Raw genomic sequence first — 17,667 nt, forward strand, 5'->3', positions numbered from 1 at the left:
CATCTAAACCTCTCCTGGCGCAACTTGAGGCCATTGCCTCTAGTCCTATCACCTGCTATTGGGACCCATCACTCCTGCTGTGGAAGTGTTGATACCAGCAGTAGTTCCAGCCTTTTCTAGCTGTTAAGCTAGAGTTCATCCATAAAATCCCCCAGCCAGCTTTTCTGCCCCCGACAATTCACTGTTGCTTTGATCTGGGATTTTGTTTCAAGTCACTGCAATAAGACAGGGACAGCTGTGACACTCTGTCCTGGATTTTAGCTCCTAGCAGAAATTCCTGACATTCTTGCAGTGGCCTTTACCTGCCATTAATGTCATCCTCTACTCATCAGTCCCAATGAAGCCAAAGCTCGCTGCTCATTAACTACTGAGGGACGTCTTAAGGGTAAGATCCGTGGTTCTGTTTCCAGTGACAGCCACAGCAGCTGCATGTGTGGACCAATATTATCTGAATCCCTGTTTTGACCTCAAAACATCTCAAAGCTATTAATGTCATTTAAAAATGAAAAGAAACTAGTAAAGGAGGTCTTTAGAGTATCGTTCAAGGCTAATACAGTGACACTCATATCCACCTTTTAATTTACCAATTATAAATAAGAGCTATACAATAGTAACACAATACCATGTATATCCCCTCAGGTAGTGACAGGATATAAGCTAGTCCAAGAGTGATGAAATACAAATGCAAAATGTTTATAGTACCTCTGAAAGACATGTAGCGCTGAAGATTTTTGAACTCAGGTTATTTTCATGGAAAGGAAAGCATTTCATTGAACTCTATTTTTTTAACGAGCTGTATGTTTTACAGCAGTTAGCACTCGTGTCACAGACACATTCCTCAAGAGATTCTGCGTATATTTCTAAATACACAGAAGATCATTTCTCTATTCATCTGAACAATTCCAAACCATTTCTGAAGAGAAAGAAATTACACCTGAAAAATTTCTCTAGTTGAGTCCAATAAACACTGTGTGTTAGCCTCCAGTTATTTGTTTCACTTCAACTTGAGAGTGGCTAGACAGGGAGGCTTCTAGAAGCCACTTAAAAATGTTCCAATAGTGCAAACAGGTTCCATTTTAAGAAACCCTTTTAGTGGAGATAAATTATTTCTGTAGAAAATAAGAGAAGAGCACGGCAGGGTCCCAAGTGCTAATCAAAGGACATACTGCTTCAAGAAAACATTATTTCCAAACAAATTGTTGGAGAACAGCAATAGTCCAGGCTGGACTGCAATTACACTCTCTTTTTTTGTAAGATTTGGGAATTCCATTTCTCCTTGATCGATATGATCCAAAGCTGTAAAACCCAGAAGTCTTTTTTGCAGAGGGATTTTTATTTAGGAAATCATTGTGCTGTCATTTCCTATGCACCATCTGGTGATGTGTAACAAATGCCCATCAGATGTATTTTTTTTCCCCTGACCTGAGTCTTCCTCTGAACGGCAGAACTTAACACTGGTCATTTTCCCTGTCGGAACAAAGAAATCCCCAAGGGGCTGGAATTATTTGGTGAAATTCTGTAAGCTTTTAAAGCAAGATGGCTAATCTGGATGATCACAGTAGTTCTTTTCTGAATTTATTTTTTTGATTTGTGAATGCTACCTTGTACTTTTTTTTCTTAAGGGATTTGGTTTTCCAGTAAGGTCACAATCAGGATGACCCCTAAACTAAATTCCAGCTTTTAATTTGATTTGTAGTTAGGTGGCTACCTTAGGAAAAAGGTTAAGAGGTATTCTTTGAGATTAAAAACTCTGTAAAGCATGTGATATATGGGAGCATTTCAGGCTCCAGCAAACTGGGGACATTTGTTTGGCTATGAAGGATCCGATGAAAGCAGAGAGCTTTCCGTAAAAGTCTTCTATAATGGCTTCATTAGTTCCAAGTATGACACAATAAATGCTTCTACGTAAGTTCTACAACAGTGCAACAAACTGTTGGGTCCTGCAAGTTCACAGGAGTTTTACTGCTTTCCACAAACCTACACGCTGCACTGACTGTAATGCATGGTGCTGCGGCATTGCTATTTGTATACTATACACCCAAGAGAGCTGACAGCACATTAAAGGCACCTAAAGTGTATAATCACAAAGCCCACTGTGCTATATGCTGTAAAATCACAGAATGTATTTAAATCCCGTATTCAAAAGAGCTTATAGACCAAGGGTAAAAATCCCCCTTGCTCAGACCCCAGGTACCGTGTAAGTCCTGCATGCAAAGTGCAAGGGGCTGCATGCAGAGCGCTGCCTTTGTACTGACTCCCTGCACAGCTGTGCGTTTCCTTCAGGGCTCCCAGCACCTACTCGCAGCAGAAATAGCTGTCTCGCCTCAAGACATCACTGCCCCGCTGGTGCCTGTTACCGCTGCTAGTGCTAAACTGATGGCCCAGCCATGTAAATGCTTTTGAGCCACGTCTGTGCAGAATCAAGTTGTTAATTCAAAACAGCTCTCAGCAGAATGTGGAGTCGACCAGGATGACTTTGCATTGCAGTTGCTGGGGAACACTCATCCAATCCATCCCACTGATGCAGCTGTGGAGGTGATCATCACAGCTGGAAAGGTGATAAGAAACATCTGGAGAGGCAGCACTAACAGCGAAGCTGGTTTTGCAGTGAATGAAGACTGTGCATAGAGGACTTGAGGTGATGCTACCAAGACCTTCTAAAATTAGGACACAAAATTAAAACACTGATCTCGGCATGGTGGCTATACTGTTGCACCTAATACTCTATTTTCTTAAAAAATCCTCTCCTTATGCTTTTGAAACAATAGTACAATTAATTTTGTTGGAGTTGATTTAGTGGTTGTTCCCAGGCTACTAGCTTTTTGTGTATAAAAATACATGACATTTCAGAAGCCAATACAAGGTGTGAACTTACTTTAATGACGTCTTCATCAGAGGATCTGCACTCAACTGACTCAGAGATGTCTGTCACAGCACCGTTCTCCTCAATGGACACTACTTTGATGGGCACTGCCACTGTTTTTCCTGTGAGAATTGCAGTATTCAGAATTTCCATGTCCTGTACACACACATGAAAAAAAAAAAAAAAAAAGCACAGTGCTGTTCAGAGACAGCTAAAGAAATCTCCATAAGGCAAGCATCACCTCTTCAACTGGACTCAAGAAAGATGCATTAGTTCTCAGTGCCTAATGATGGAATCTCATTTTCAAACAGGTGCAACCTGGTAAAATATAGTAAAACCCCGATTACATTTGATCTGCTAAATAAACACCGTCAGATGCATTGCACGCTGCTAAAGAGCGAGCTACATGATCACAGCTAAATTCAGTCCAGCCATGCCCACATCACAGGTAGCTTCTACTTTGTACTTACGTGGGGCTTTTTCCAATATTTACCTTCCAAAACATGAGTTCAGAGTTTTCACTAACTGGATTTCTTTGGCAATGTTTGGGATAGGAGCCTCAAAAGTAAAAACATTACTCTTTGAATTTAAGCCCATTGCAAAGAAGGGTCCTCTCTGTGAACTTTGTATCTGGAACTGTCTCAAGATTATTTAATTTCCTTCGATATGGCCATTGAAGCAATGTAAGGAATCCAGAAGGAGTTAGTGATGCTATTAAACGCAGGGAAAATAACAAGGAAATTTGAAGTTTGGACTTGAGTCATGGCATGTAAAAGCCTTTCAATGCATCATCGATAAAGCTAACTCTTCTAACTCCTGCTTCAGCATCACAGTATTCCCAAAGATTCCCAAGCAGTAAGGATGTCAAAGTTTTCTCAAACTTTTCAACTTCCAATTCTATAAAGTAAATAAAATATTCAGCAAAATCCTCAGCACCAGCATCATGAGGACTGCAGCCACTGATGTCAACTGCAGCAAAATGGGGCACTGATACTGTATTCAATCCAAGTTTAGTGAGTTTGAAATCTAGGTCAGATTTTTTCATCTTTCAACTTGTTATTTCTCAGGTTCTCCTACAGCTCTCATAAGAAAACCCACCAAACTTAAAAAAAATTCTTAAAGAACGTTGACTGTTCTAGAAAAGTAAGAACCCTAAATAATTCTTATTCCAAATATGAAAACAAAGCTACTCAACACGGTAAATCAGAGCCAGATTTACAAATAATATTACTGGAAAGTCTCAGGTCATTCTCAGGAACTCCTGACTGTCAAAGGTAGAGCCCCCACCCCCCAATTCTGCCAGGTACCTGGCATTTCTGAGCAACAGAGCACTGCAGTGAAATGCATGGCTTTTGGACCTTAACTGTCATGTAAACTTAACATTTTGCTCTAAAAGTATTTATTTCCATGTGCTGGCATGTTGATAAGTCCAGAAACAGATGTAAAGGAGCAGATCTGAACATCTGTGAAAAAACCTCAGTATCAAACCCAACTGTTCCTCTGCCTGCAGACTTCCAAAGCAGCAAGCACTGAATAACCCATGCAGGCTCTCCTAAAAGCAGGTTCAACCTATTTTCTATTGTGTATTTGGCTACTGGAAGTGCTGTATGTCCTCTGAAATTAATCTTTTGCCTTGATCCCTTAAAGCCTTATTTTTTGTGACTCTGAGTGTTAAACACTGCGAACCGAAGACTCCAGGGCAAAGCAGCAGCAAGAGAGTTTGTGGAAATGACAGGACATCTTTTCAGGCTATCTCAGCTCTGCTTTGAAATTATTCTACTCAGATCCAGTTTTTTTCTTAGCAACTGATACGTATTACTGATAGAGAAATCTAATTTAAAGGGACAGGTTCAGAGGAAAAGAAATCCCATACATAGAAATGAGTTTCAGATATAAAACATATTCTGTGGCTCGCAGATTTACCCATATTTGCATTTAGTGGTAATTTATGAAGCTCAAGCCAAATCAGAAAATCGCATACACACAAAACAAAAACTGAAACAAGCCCTGCACTACTGCCAAGCAGATAAGAACACAGATCTGATTATGCAATGAGGTGAAACTTCTGTGCCACACGCAGCAGAACAAATTCATCACCCAGGTTTACATTGCAACGAACCGCCTGAGCGCCAGGAGAACTCCCTGCAGCTCAGCTCTGCTCATGGCTGCAGTCCCAGTCATCAGTGGCCTCAACGTGAAGTCAAAGATTAAGGAAAACAGGCGAGAAGATAAGCGGGGAGCCCGGCAGAGGAGACCACCAGGCGTGAGGATGCTGGGCTGATCTCCCACCCTGCGGACCAGCAGAAGCCCAGCGCAGCCCCCTCCCAGCCCCCCGGCGATGGTCCGGCTGCCAGCGGCACCGTGCTGAATCACGCTGGCTGCACCACCAGCCACGGCCAAGCGCCAGCCTCCACCACGGGAACACGAGAGGTCAGGATTCAAATCCAGTCTTGGAGACAGGGTTTAAAAAAATGGGATCCAGTAAAGTTACATGCAAGCTGCTTTTCCATAGGTCAAATGCTAGAAACACAGGGTGGAAAAGATTCAAGGGGAAAAGCTGCTCTCAGAAAAGCATTTGGGGACTGGAGTAGATCACAAATGGAACGGAACTCAGCAATTTGCACACTGTTGTTAAAAATCTGAACCCAAACAAACCGAAGCAGCCTCCCGCGCAGTGAAGTGCATGGAGAGGCTTATCATGCCGAGGCGCGAGGCAGCCCTGCTCAGCACCACCGGGCCCCAGCTGCAGGGCTGCATCTGATTTTGAGAGCTAAACTGCCCTGGAAAACTTCTGCAAGTGAAAAGAAATAAAAAAGAATAAGGAGAATAAATCAAAGAGTAGAAAACAAGATCCATGAGGAGTGACTGAAAGAATTAGGATTGTTTAGCCTAGAAAAGATTATGGGGAAAGACGGTTACTGTCTCCATACACATAAAATTTTTCAAGAAATGAGGAAGAATAAACTATTTTTCATGTTCATGGATAGGGCCTGAGGTAATGGACTTAAACTGCAACAAGGAAGACTTGGTTGACATTAAGGCAATCTTTTTTTATAAAAATAATGACAGAGAATTGATGGGATAGGTTGTCTGGGGCAGAACAAATGCACAGCGTGGCCTAAACGATCTCCGAAGAAGCGGTTATACACATCACTCAGCACTAACAGGGGTCGGATGAGCCAAGCAGAAGAGGCAAAGCAGCAGGTGACCCTCAAGGATCCCTCCACCCCTCTATCTTGGTAGTCTCAGTTTTTTCAGAATTGAATGATAAGGCAATAACCTACATGTCTTGTATTCAAAATAATCCTACCCTGCTTCACCCAGCTTAAGTAAGATGATCCTTCTTCACTGGACAAAAGAAAATGACCTACACCTTTAAACCAGGACAGCCTGACAGGGACATGTCGTGGATACCCCCGCTTTCCGCACGATACAGAGCAGGGCTGATGCAGCAATTGGGAAGTAATCATCTGTCACTTCTGTTTCCCTCTTCCCAACAGGTCATTATTGGTGCATCTGAATTCTAAGTGGCTTTGATCTAAAGCTATTATTACAAAGGTTAAAAAACCTTTGCAAATTTTCCAAGACCTTTCTGAAGAGAAGACAGAAAATCTGACTATCGGCCCATTATCAGCAATTAGAAACCTCAATCTTCTGCCCTTTGCTAATGGTTTCATTAAAGGAAGTAGTGTGCATCTGAATGAATTTATTTTGATTAATTACCTCAGAGATGCATCTGCCCCCAAAATTGTAAAAGGCAGCATTTCTCATGATACTAGGCTACTGAAATTTTACATCCCTTCTCTGCATCCCAATACGAACTTTAGGAATTTCAAATTCATGATGTGCACGTCGTAGATATTAACTAATGGCTTCATAGCTAGTACCACCACAATCGTTAGAGATCCCCAGCACTGGGAAGCAATTGGTAGCCACCTAGCTACAGCTTCGAGCAGAGATAGAAACCTTCGAATTTCATCTCCACTGAAAGCGGTCATAACTCATTGCTATTCTACAGACTAAGAAATACTGAAGTATAAGCAATTAATATATTACACACTACGTTAAAAGCAATTTTCAAACCGGCCACTTCCCTTCCTCAGTCTGTGAGTGCCCTATGCTATTCAACTGTGATATTAAAAAAAAAAAAAAGAAAGACCAAAGAACCAAGTCTTGATTCTATTGTCTTTTTGTTTAGAGCTAAAATGGAAAAATGTGTGTCCTATATCCCTGCATATGGAATAGCCTTATGGCATAACTTCTGCCTCCTCTGTGTCTCCTTTATATTGCTGCAATAAAGCCACAGGCTTTAATGTTAACGGAGAATTGACCCATTGTCTGCACCCATACACAAGCTGTTAGGCAGAAAACCCTAAATGATGTATGAAAGGCTCCATGGTCCAAGACTCCTCAAAAGCTGAACTGAAACTCATAAAAGTAAAAGGAGCTTAAACAGACCTCTGTCTGTCTGTCTGCTCGGCAATACTGAGCGCTCCGAGTGTGCGCCGCAGCCAAGGGCTCCGATTCAGCACCCCAACCTGCTCCTGGCACTCTGCCACCTCCTGGAACACCCTTCATTCGCCACTGATCAGCAGAAACAGTAGCTGAATCTTAAGGGTATGTCCAGCAACATTAAGAAAACACTTGTTCTCACATCAGACCAGGAAATATGCTAGGTAGTCTAGGTGATGATTTTTACATTTTATTTTTAAATGCAATATACTATCCCATTTGCAAGCTAATTTGGGAGTATACAACCAAGATTACGGAGAAACCTTTAGAGAGACTAAGAACTCATTTAAAATGTAGGCACTTTTCAAAATCACAATATCTTGTCCATTTCCACATTCTTTAATTTTTAAAATCCCCCAAGAACTAATCTACTTTCTGTGCAGGCAGCAACTAAAGTTTTAAAATCAAATTTCTCTTGTGTGGCAAAAGACTGAAAGCATCTGATAGCAATGTTTGGACCTGTTCCCAATAAATTAAAAAATGGGGAAAGTAGTGTAAAGTAAATTGAAAAAAAAACCCAACAAAAAAACCCAACAAAAAAATAAAAACCAGAAGGAGGATGAGTTATAAGTAAGCTTCAATATCCGGGTTGGAAAGGAGCTTCTGTAAGTGTATTACAACTCTAAAAAAGCAAGGGTTGTAATTTCCAAAGTCAAAACGGAGAACTACACATGTAATTCTCATTGACGCAGAAGGGAGATTTGAGTCCTGAACTTCTTTGGAAGCCTCAAACTATCTTTGCAGCACAATGACCAAATCCCAACATCTGACCGATAGTGCAGAGACAGTTGGCCTTCAAGAACTACCGACAACGTCCCGATTAAGGCAGTTCTCTCCTGTTACCAGGGCATCCCTTCAATGAATACAGCATATGAAGGAAATAATTACTATTTAAACATATTTAGTTAACAAATAAGAAAAATAAGAAATAATAAGCAAATAAGAAAAAATAAGAAATTACTTTTAAAAGTATTGGTAAATTTTTACTTGAGGCTAGCTAGATCTCCTAAACAGAACTGAGTAACTGTCTTCACCCAACACAGCATTTTCATTATCCACTAACAAAACACCTACTCTTTCCCAGCTTAGATGGCATCTTCTGTACCAGCCCAGCTCCAACCAGCACTGTGTTTGCTTGCTCAAAACCCCAGCCTCGTGCAAAGGACCTGAACCGTCAGACTCTGCATCAAGGACACAGAATTGTACCTCCTCTACCCAAACCTTCATTCAACATGCTTCAGTGACTTTGGGAATGAAGCCCTGGGGTCACAACTGGATACCTCCTACAGATAAAGAGAAGTTTCTCTGCTGGAATATGTATGCAGCAAGTGTGGTATGAAACCTTCATAGCAGGAGCAACTTCTACTGTCCATCTGCCTTCCCCAGATAAACAAATAAAGTAAGAGGGCTGGGTGGCTTGCACACCTCTTTATAGATGTGCACTTGATAAGCTGTGACTCAAGTGTAACTAGTTAGGACAAAGAGGTACTCCCATTCACGTCCCTGTGTTCTTGATTTGAAAAAAAATATAAAATTAATTAAGAAGCCCACAGGCTAGAACCGGTGGGTTCTGGCAGCCTAGTGGCTTGGCACTCATCTGGGTGTGCCTGTATCAAGTCACCACAGTTACAAGTCTTGCTACTACACTTGAGTAGGTCAGGAAAAGAACTGGCATTTCAAAGGAAAGTGGTGAGATTGGTGTCAGGCAGGGAATCCCACTGCATTGTATCGCACTGAGACCTGAGTGCAGTGAGACCATTAAGCAGAATTTGATGCCACTATCACCGTTCTGCAGGAAGACTGAGCTGTCCTGCTTGGAGCTGATGTTACAATAAACTTTATTCATACTCTGGTCTCGGTTACATCAGAGTTAATTTAGGTAAAGTCCACTAGCAGTAGAATTGGTCTACACATTTTCTTCCACAGCTGCACTCATTGTGCTTCACAATAAACTTAGCAGAACTGGTTTTCAGCAAAATCAAGACCTTTTTGAGAAAGGGAAAATAACATCCATAAAGCGAATGTATGCCAGCCAGAGCTGAGAAGAAGCATGTGCTCACATTTGAAGACAGGTAACACTGTGGTTGAATCTGCAGGAACCTCACATTTTATTCCATCCCTGTTTCAGTCAGGGAACTTCCACCGATGTCAGTGGGAGCTCTGTGCAAAGAGCAAGAACGCAGAATGCAAGCCTTAGTTGCTTGAATTTAGCCAAAGAGCAAACCTTATGTTCATCCAACCTCTCAGTTCTAAGAAGGCAAGCATTCAGCCATGACTAATTTAGGAACTAATTCAACCTTAATTTGCGGGAGAATGAGGAAGCAAAGTGACAGCTGTTTAATTAAAGTCTAAATCCGATTAGATGGTGTTATCAAGAGAAATCCATGGGAGCCTGAGGTCATGAGAATGGTCCTGTTTAGAGGCTGAAAACTCTGCAAGTGGAATCTCATAGAACGATGTTAATCATAGCTTAGCATTAAGATTTTCCTCCCATGCAAACACACTACCTCTTGAGTAGCAAACCTATGCTGTAGACCTGAAGGAGTGACACAGAAAAGCCAAGTAGGTTTTAATTTATAGGGAAAGTTTCTTGAAAAAGTTTTTGGAGAAGAGGCAGTTGGGCACTGCCTCCCTTAAAATCAAACCAGTATTTGTCTTACGGCAACAGGACAGAAGCAGCGAGCCCCTGCATGCTGCTGACAGCACTTGAATCAGTGGGGAATGCCTATGCAGGAAAGCTCCAGGAGCTGCACTGCACTTCCAGCCAGTGCTCAACCCATCACCCTTGATGAACAGTGACACTTTGGCAACACATTTACAGGAGAAGAAGATGGAGATATAAAGTAAACTCCACATACGCCAGTTGTGGACACCATAAATAGTCTGCCACTGAGCACTAAGTTATGCATCACAAGTTTCCAGGGCACCCTGGTTAGCGTGATGCACAGAGCTGCCCTGCGCTGCAGGCAACGGTTGTGCTGATTTGCGAGTCTGGTAACACAGTGGTGGTAGATTTGAGTTATTAATACTACTAAGATTACAGCTGATTAACGAAATAACATTGTTAGGCATCAGACTCTGTTTATCTACATAATCCTGTGATTAAAAGTAAATTATACGTTGTGCTTTCTGCCAACTGGATTCTCTGACACTCCGCATCCACAGACAGAAAGGAAAGAAGCTGACATTCTGCTTTTACATTCTTAGCACACGCTCCAGAAGAACAGGAGCATTTCTACAGACCAAGGAGTTTGCATGACTGAGGACCTCCCTGAGGCAGACTCACTCCACGGCAGGGTTGGATTTTGGTTTGCTCTTTGCTTTTTTCTTTCACTTGATTCCAGCGCTATTGGCCCACCATATGTAAATCCTGCTCTGCTTCATTCCTCAGTTTGTACCTTGAGGACTTTTACTTCGTGAGTAATATCACATTGCAAAAGAAACGGGGTAATGCCATTGAGCAGTAAAACCAAAGGGGGACAACCTGCTCACTTAACAGCATCCCTCAGTATTCAAACATAGATCCAGATGGTTTCCAGGTACCCCAGGACTCTTCAGGTCCATACTACCAAGGACAATGGAAACTAATGAACAAATTAACAGTGGTGAAAAATTAGACCATTGAAAATCTACATAAATCTACATAAGAAACAGACTTATTCAATAAAAGTTGCCATTTCTGCAGTCTGTTTCTGATGAGGATAGTAGAACAAAGAACCTCAAAGCTTCTTTCGGATGCTAATTACTTTCAACACACGACAGCACTGTGAGGTATCTTCTCGTTATTAAATCTTTGTTAAATGGCCAACAACATACATGGCACAAAAATTAAGGACAATATCTGTCCTGAGGAACAAATAATGCAGAAGTCAAACCCTGATAAAACACCACCCATGGAAAGACCCAAAGGTGGATGCTGGCACAGTTCTGTCCCTAGCTCACAACATCTGCTTGAAGACCTTGGTCCACATGATGCCTGTGGGTCTCCAGGAATCTTAAAGAAGGTAAATGGAGGAAATATGGGAAGAGGGACATAAGAAAGGGATTCAGACTCACATTTCTCACCTCCCAGAAGAGTGGCTTTGACCATCAACAGTACACAGGTAAAGCCCATCAGTGCACAGGCTATGCTGGGGCCCCTCACCCATTTCTCCTGGGGCTGGACCACTGCAAGGAAAACAGTGGCAGATTCCTGGAGCCAGAAGGAGAGAAAGCAAATGGCGCTCAGCTGGGATGGGAATGTCTTGGGCCCAGCACAATCTTCCCTGTAGTTTTCGTGAATCATGTAATTTGTGACAAAGATCTGAGTGTCTTTTCAAAATGCAAACTTAAGTGTTCTGCAAAAGTGATGTCTTTTTAATCCATCATCGTCTCTGTTTGTTTAGTCTCCATATTGAGATAAATCTTAATTACTGGTCCCTTACATTAGCAACAAACCATTCCATTTTCTTCCCTGCTTGTATGGTTTTCAAATACCCTGCTAGTGCAATTTTTGAGTCCAGATAAATTACGCTCTGCAGACAGAAAAGGGGAATATAGAATATATTAACAGATAGAGAAAAAATATCTTCGGATCCTTGGATGACTAAGCCACACTTTCCTTGCAGTGAACTTACCCTGTTAGCATTCAAACATGCAAAAGGGAACATAGCCAATGATTGCTCTGATTTAGCAGATGCAAGCTGCATTGCTAAATGTAATTCTATCATCACTCAAAAGTGAGCACCTCTTTTAAAAAGTAAGAAGAGACTGGAGCAACTGAACAAAATTAACCATACCTTTAATTGCTTTGTTCTGTTCTGTGATGTAAAATGATGGAAAAAATGCTATAAAGCCATTGACCAGATCTGGGTATTGGTATGAAGGCCACATCGACTTAAGGACAGGTACAAAGGTCTGGACTCTACCCAGGTTATTATGACAACAGGCTCTCACTTTTTATTGATTGTAATTTTGAATAAAAAAGTAAAATCTTACCAGCATAAACTTCTCATTTTCCAAGTCTGCAAACAGTATTTTGGCTAGCAGAAGAACGAGCAACAGACACACCCTGCTTTTGAACCCTCCAAAGAGGACAGTAAGAAACATTTTGCTTCAAGCTGTGGTCTAATGAATGCCCTTTCTTCACAGCTTATGGGAACAGCAATTATACCAGCAGACAAGATTGCTTTCTGTGATCTGCTGAAGAGGGATAACCCGTCTCTGCCTCTTCGCTTCCCATGGGTTTGAAACTACGTGGAATGAAGAAACTTATTAGTCAGTAGGTCCAGAAAAGTGTAACACCTCTGAATGTTCTGCCAATTCTTCCACTTCTGAATAACGGAGAATCAAATTCAGATTGCTTTAAAGAAATCTGTTTCAGAAGTAAATATTAACTTTACTGTATTTGTTATACTAAGTTTATCATATGCAGTTCACAATACCATTCAAAACTTGATTTAGGAGCTGTAATAGTTTGCCACAGGCACTGAGACTAACCAAGAAATCTTATCTCCTCTCCCTTGTGGAATCAGGATCCAAGCGCTTCCATTAATATTTCTACCAGTAAAGTTCCACTGCCTGAATATCAATACTACCTGTACTTACTACTTCTAGAAAAGTAACTCCATCCTGGCTCCGTGAGAGCTGGATCTCAATATGCTGATCAGTGACTATAATAAGAGGCTGTTTCTACACCAAGGAGGAAAAAAGAGCAACCATCAACTGACTCTCAGAACATCTTGGTGAATAACTGATTCTTGTGGTTTTCTGAACAGATCTAGGGATGAGAAAAATCATTCCCACGCCATCTGACACAGTTTGGGTTTGGTTTTCTTGCTGAATAAAATACTTCAAAAATATTGAAGTGTTCTAGGTTTTTTTCCATTTTATTTTCCAAAAACATTTTGGGAAAAATATAGCCCCAATGTTATCTCAGAACAAAACAAAACAAAAAATCAAATTCCTTTTTTCTATAAAGTATGGACCCCCAAATACCACTTCAACTAGTGGGTGTCAATTTGATCCCTTATGGCTCTTCCAAATTTTTGATTTATAAACCCTTTGTTTTCTTTTATCTTCAAACCTGTCTTTACCTAAGCATACAGCAAGGTGGGACGAGAAACGCAGAGTCCTTTTCCCACAGAGGGTTAAAGCAGCGCTTACGGATGCCTTAGGGAACCTGCACCCTTGGAGGAGCTCAGTAGATCCAGATACCTAAATTGTGAGGGACCAGACTAATTCATGCTGGAGAAGCATTCCCAACAGCAGCAACAGGCAGCAAACTTTCTGCAAAGAAAAAGACACCGGACGGATTCCCCCAAGGCTGCGGGGGCACAGTCGCCGAGACTCCTTCCTCCCACCTGCCACAAGGTCCCTCACGCCGCTGGATGCAGGCAGAGGAACACACTCAGCTCACACATGGCAATGTATTCCACTTGAATTCAACACCGCTTTTTTCATGAATCAAGTCCTCAAAAAATAACTTCAAACCTTCCTACCACCCTAAATTACTCTGACAAGATGATCTTATTAGATAACCTAACCCCCTAGGTGATGGAGAATGCAAATTAATAAGGACATGAAATAAAATGAACTGAACGTTTTCATGCTTGATTGTGCCTTCCTTTACGATCTTTAAAGCTGTAAACGTGCACAATTTGTCTTTTTAAAGTGTCTATCATAATCGACGCGTATCAACAACAACTGAGCCTCTGGCTGGGGGCCTCTCTGTTCTGTTGGAGCTGTGACACTCTGTTCAGATGGGGACAGCTCACTGACAGAACGAGTGTTACACCAAAGCTGCCGCTGGTTTCTGTTGACTACAACAGATACGTCAGGATCCAGTGGCCAACATCTATTTTCAAAGAAAGGTGATATTTCCTGCTGTGTGGAGGAAGAGTCCGTAACTGAAGCTGACTTCAAAGGAAACAGCTCTGGAACCACTTAAAAACAGAGAAAAAGTTTTAATGACAACTGCAGGAGATGGGAAGCAGAAGCCCACACTTCATCCTTCTGTAACCACTTAGAATATAGAATAAGGACATAAAGGTGACTGGAGAAGATGGGAAGCAGAAGCCCACATTTTATTTCTCTATACTTAGACATAAAGAAACAACACCCCCGATTTTGTAAAAGATGTGTATGTGTAACTCAGGAAACTACCTGCTCCCCTTCGTGAAATTTCATTCCTTACTTTCAGCATTTTGCTAAATTGACTCAGAAATTAATGCACTTACATAGGAAACCCATTACCTAGAGAGAAAAAATTGTAGTTATGAGTTGAAATGTGAGTGACTACCTGAGATATTCCAACTGCAGCATCATTACTAGCTATTTTGAGCGCAGAAGATGCAAACAGATGAAAAGCTGTGCAGTGACAGGTTAAAAGCCCTTATTCTGCGACTGCCATACTTAACCATTGCTGCTGTTGTTTCAGAGCACTGCTACTTATGGATATAAGTATACTTACAGATACTTACACAGACACTTACACCTGATGAATACAAACAATAAACTGTCCTAAGTTCTCTTGAAAATTTATGGTTTTACACATTTATGCAGTGCATAAATTACACATATTTCATCTATAGTAGACATAGGGCAACATTTACAGCACATACTCATATATATGATTTTTTACCTAACGATCATTCTTAGAAGAGTTAGCCACGTGCTTGGAAAATAGAGTGGAGAGAAACATATTAAGGGCATTAATTTGGTGACTGTAGCTACTTACAGTACTCCTAGGAAAGGATAAATATTTGTTACGGACACCAAAAGCTACGTCAATAAACTGGCCTCGGAAACTGCAACACATTTTTTCCTTTGTAATCACAAAAATAGCTTTTCATTTACTCAAACATCTAAGGAATAATTGTCTGAGACAGCCTTCAGCTATGATGAACACCTCTCATGTTTGCTCCGTTGCTGAATGATCCTATTAAGTTTATCACAGATGGGAGTGGGAATATCGGTAAAGCTTGAATGGGAGAGAAAGGCAAGAGCCACCTGGTGATCTTGTAATGGAATAGTTCATGGATGCTTAAGCAGCCATGGATGGAGCCATATAATATTTTCTTGCTGAAATAATTTCATTGTTTACAGTTCTCTTTTGTTGCAAAAAGACTAATACGTGAAAAAATTCAATTTAAGGGCATTTTCTGGGCTCAAGGTCTGTCATTCATTTACTTTCCTTTTCCATGAGTCTGAGGAAGTTATTTGGAAATAGACCCCCAGGTAAATCAGGTTTGCTCTGCCATTAGGCAGAACCAGCACAGCTCTGGTGATGCCTCCAGTCTGTGATGGCTGTGGGAATATAGCTGGTAGTAAAAAGGCAATTTTCATTAGCAATTTGAACTTCTTCCCATGTTCATTTCAATTAAACCTGCGGCCCTGTTATATAGTTGCCTATATATCTGCAATAATATTGCTGTAATAACTGTAATCAATAGACAGTTGCAGGCTGAAAATATACAGGCGTAATAGGACACATGCATGGATGCACACACAATTACACACTGCATGTATATATGTGAGTAATCTATATGCACACAAATACATACACAAGTACAGCAGAAAGAAGATTACGATGCATTCTGTGTTAACAGAAGCCACATACTTGGTTCTAGGCAGACAGAGGCAGTGCTTTTCATTTTATATGTAGCACATTTCTATCCCAGGTATTTCTTACTGTCAGTATTTTGCAATTTTCTTAAAACCTGACCCCACTGAAACCAGCAGTGATTTTGCCAGTGGCTTCAGTAAAGCCGAGGCCCATTCTGATCAGCAATACGGAGTAAACCCTACAGAGTCCTCCCTAACGTGCTTTCTTTAGTCAGACCCAAGCACTTCTACAGCCCTCCGCTGACCTCTCCTGAAGGGCTGGGTTCCTACTCCTCCCAGCAAAAGTGACCAATTTGACTGGCTGTTATACTACTGAGAGATGACAGATACAAGATGTTTCCATCACTCAGTGATGATCTGGATCACAGAGATATTTTGGTTGTTGTTGAGTTCATCCCTTAATGTGTTGCAGATGTTCACTGTGGTTGACATGAAACCTGCATCGTCACTGACATGGGTGGAGGCTGCAGAGACATGGTGTGTGATAGCTGCAAGAAGTCACGCTGGTAGCAAGGATGCAAACCTTAACGTGGTTTCTGAATGATGGGAGTCAAGAACGGCTCAAAGGAGCTTTACAGAGAGGGCCTGACGTTTGCATATATGTACATTTTTTCTTTGCTTCAGTTTGTAGTGTTGTATAGTTGTGTAGTAGCAGGAAAAGCTGTCAAGGATGTACAGTTCGATGAATTAAACTATATGCTGCAGATCTCCACATAGTTACAGGCAAAGAAAAAGATGGCATCTCTGGGGCCGTGCTTCACAACAGATCCGATTCCCAACGTGCAGCTCTGGGAGAAGACTGAAGTGCCCAAGAGCAGAGAGACATTCCCACGCTCTTAGGTACTATGCCTGGCCTCCAGGTGCTCTTCTGTAAGGGCACAGGTCTCCTGTAGGTCCTGTGCCATACCTGGTAGCCCTGGGTGGCTGGCTCAGTCTCTGCAGCACCTTCAGTGGTATCAGACACCTATATGTAAGCACCTGGATCACCTCCTTCTTTCTTCTCCTTGAATTAACTTGTGCAAGTTGAGCTTCCAACCTGCCGCCCTTGTGCTTCAGCTCCCTGTTTACAGAGGGGCAGCTGCCCCGGCTCCATGTGTTCACAGTAGAGGGAGAAACTTTTGCACAGTCAATGAAAATATGGCGCCTAGCGAAGCCTATCAAAACTCCTGGAATTTCAGGCGGAGCCCCCAGTTTCTCCTGAATATGAACCACATTGTACATAGTGCTACAAGCCACACTGACGATGAATAAACTGTTTAGTTCAGAAAATCAAGGTAAAATCTTATCTGGCCTGAGTGTTTCAAGGGAATGGCACAGTGCTGGTCGCAGTGTGGGGTGGCATGCAGTCTGTAGCTGGGGTGAAGCAATTTTAAATGCTTTATGGACTTTAAGAATTAAGTCCCAAGGACAATTTCTTGCTTTAAGTAACTGGGGTACTGCTTGATACACCGATGATTTTTATGGCTGCCGTGGAGGGTTGTGAACTTGTTTTATTTGTGTAGATTAATATGTCACGGATTATTAATGAGTTACTTTCTCCTTCTAATTGGCAGTATTCATCTTCTACAGATTCCTTAAGGCCCTCAATTTTTGGCTGTGGAGTGCACATGAGCACTTGGCTCAAGTTCGTGGATGTCAGAACCCTGTTTAAACCACAGTGGGAGTGCAGCAGGCAGCTTCTGCTAAAT

At 41.6% G+C, this 17,667-nt stretch overlaps 1 protein-coding gene across 1 annotated transcript in view; it reads right to left on the minus strand.

Moving 5' to 3' along the window:
* Positions 1-17,667, minus strand: part of TMEM132C (transmembrane protein 132C) — a 221,574-nt gene that overhangs the window by 26,586 nt on the left and 177,321 nt on the right. The window contains exon 5 of the mRNA XM_037375320.1: positions 2,876-3,019. Coding sequence (XP_037231217.1) covers positions 2,876-3,019 — 144 coding nt within the window. The remainder of the gene's footprint in view (positions 1-2,875; positions 3,020-17,667) is intronic.

The sequence above is a fragment of the Falco rusticolus genome, chromosome 1, assembly GCF_015220075.1.
Source record: "Falco rusticolus isolate bFalRus1 chromosome 1, bFalRus1.pri, whole genome shotgun sequence".
NCBI classification, from domain to species: domain Eukaryota; kingdom Metazoa; phylum Chordata; class Aves; order Falconiformes; family Falconidae; genus Falco; species Falco rusticolus.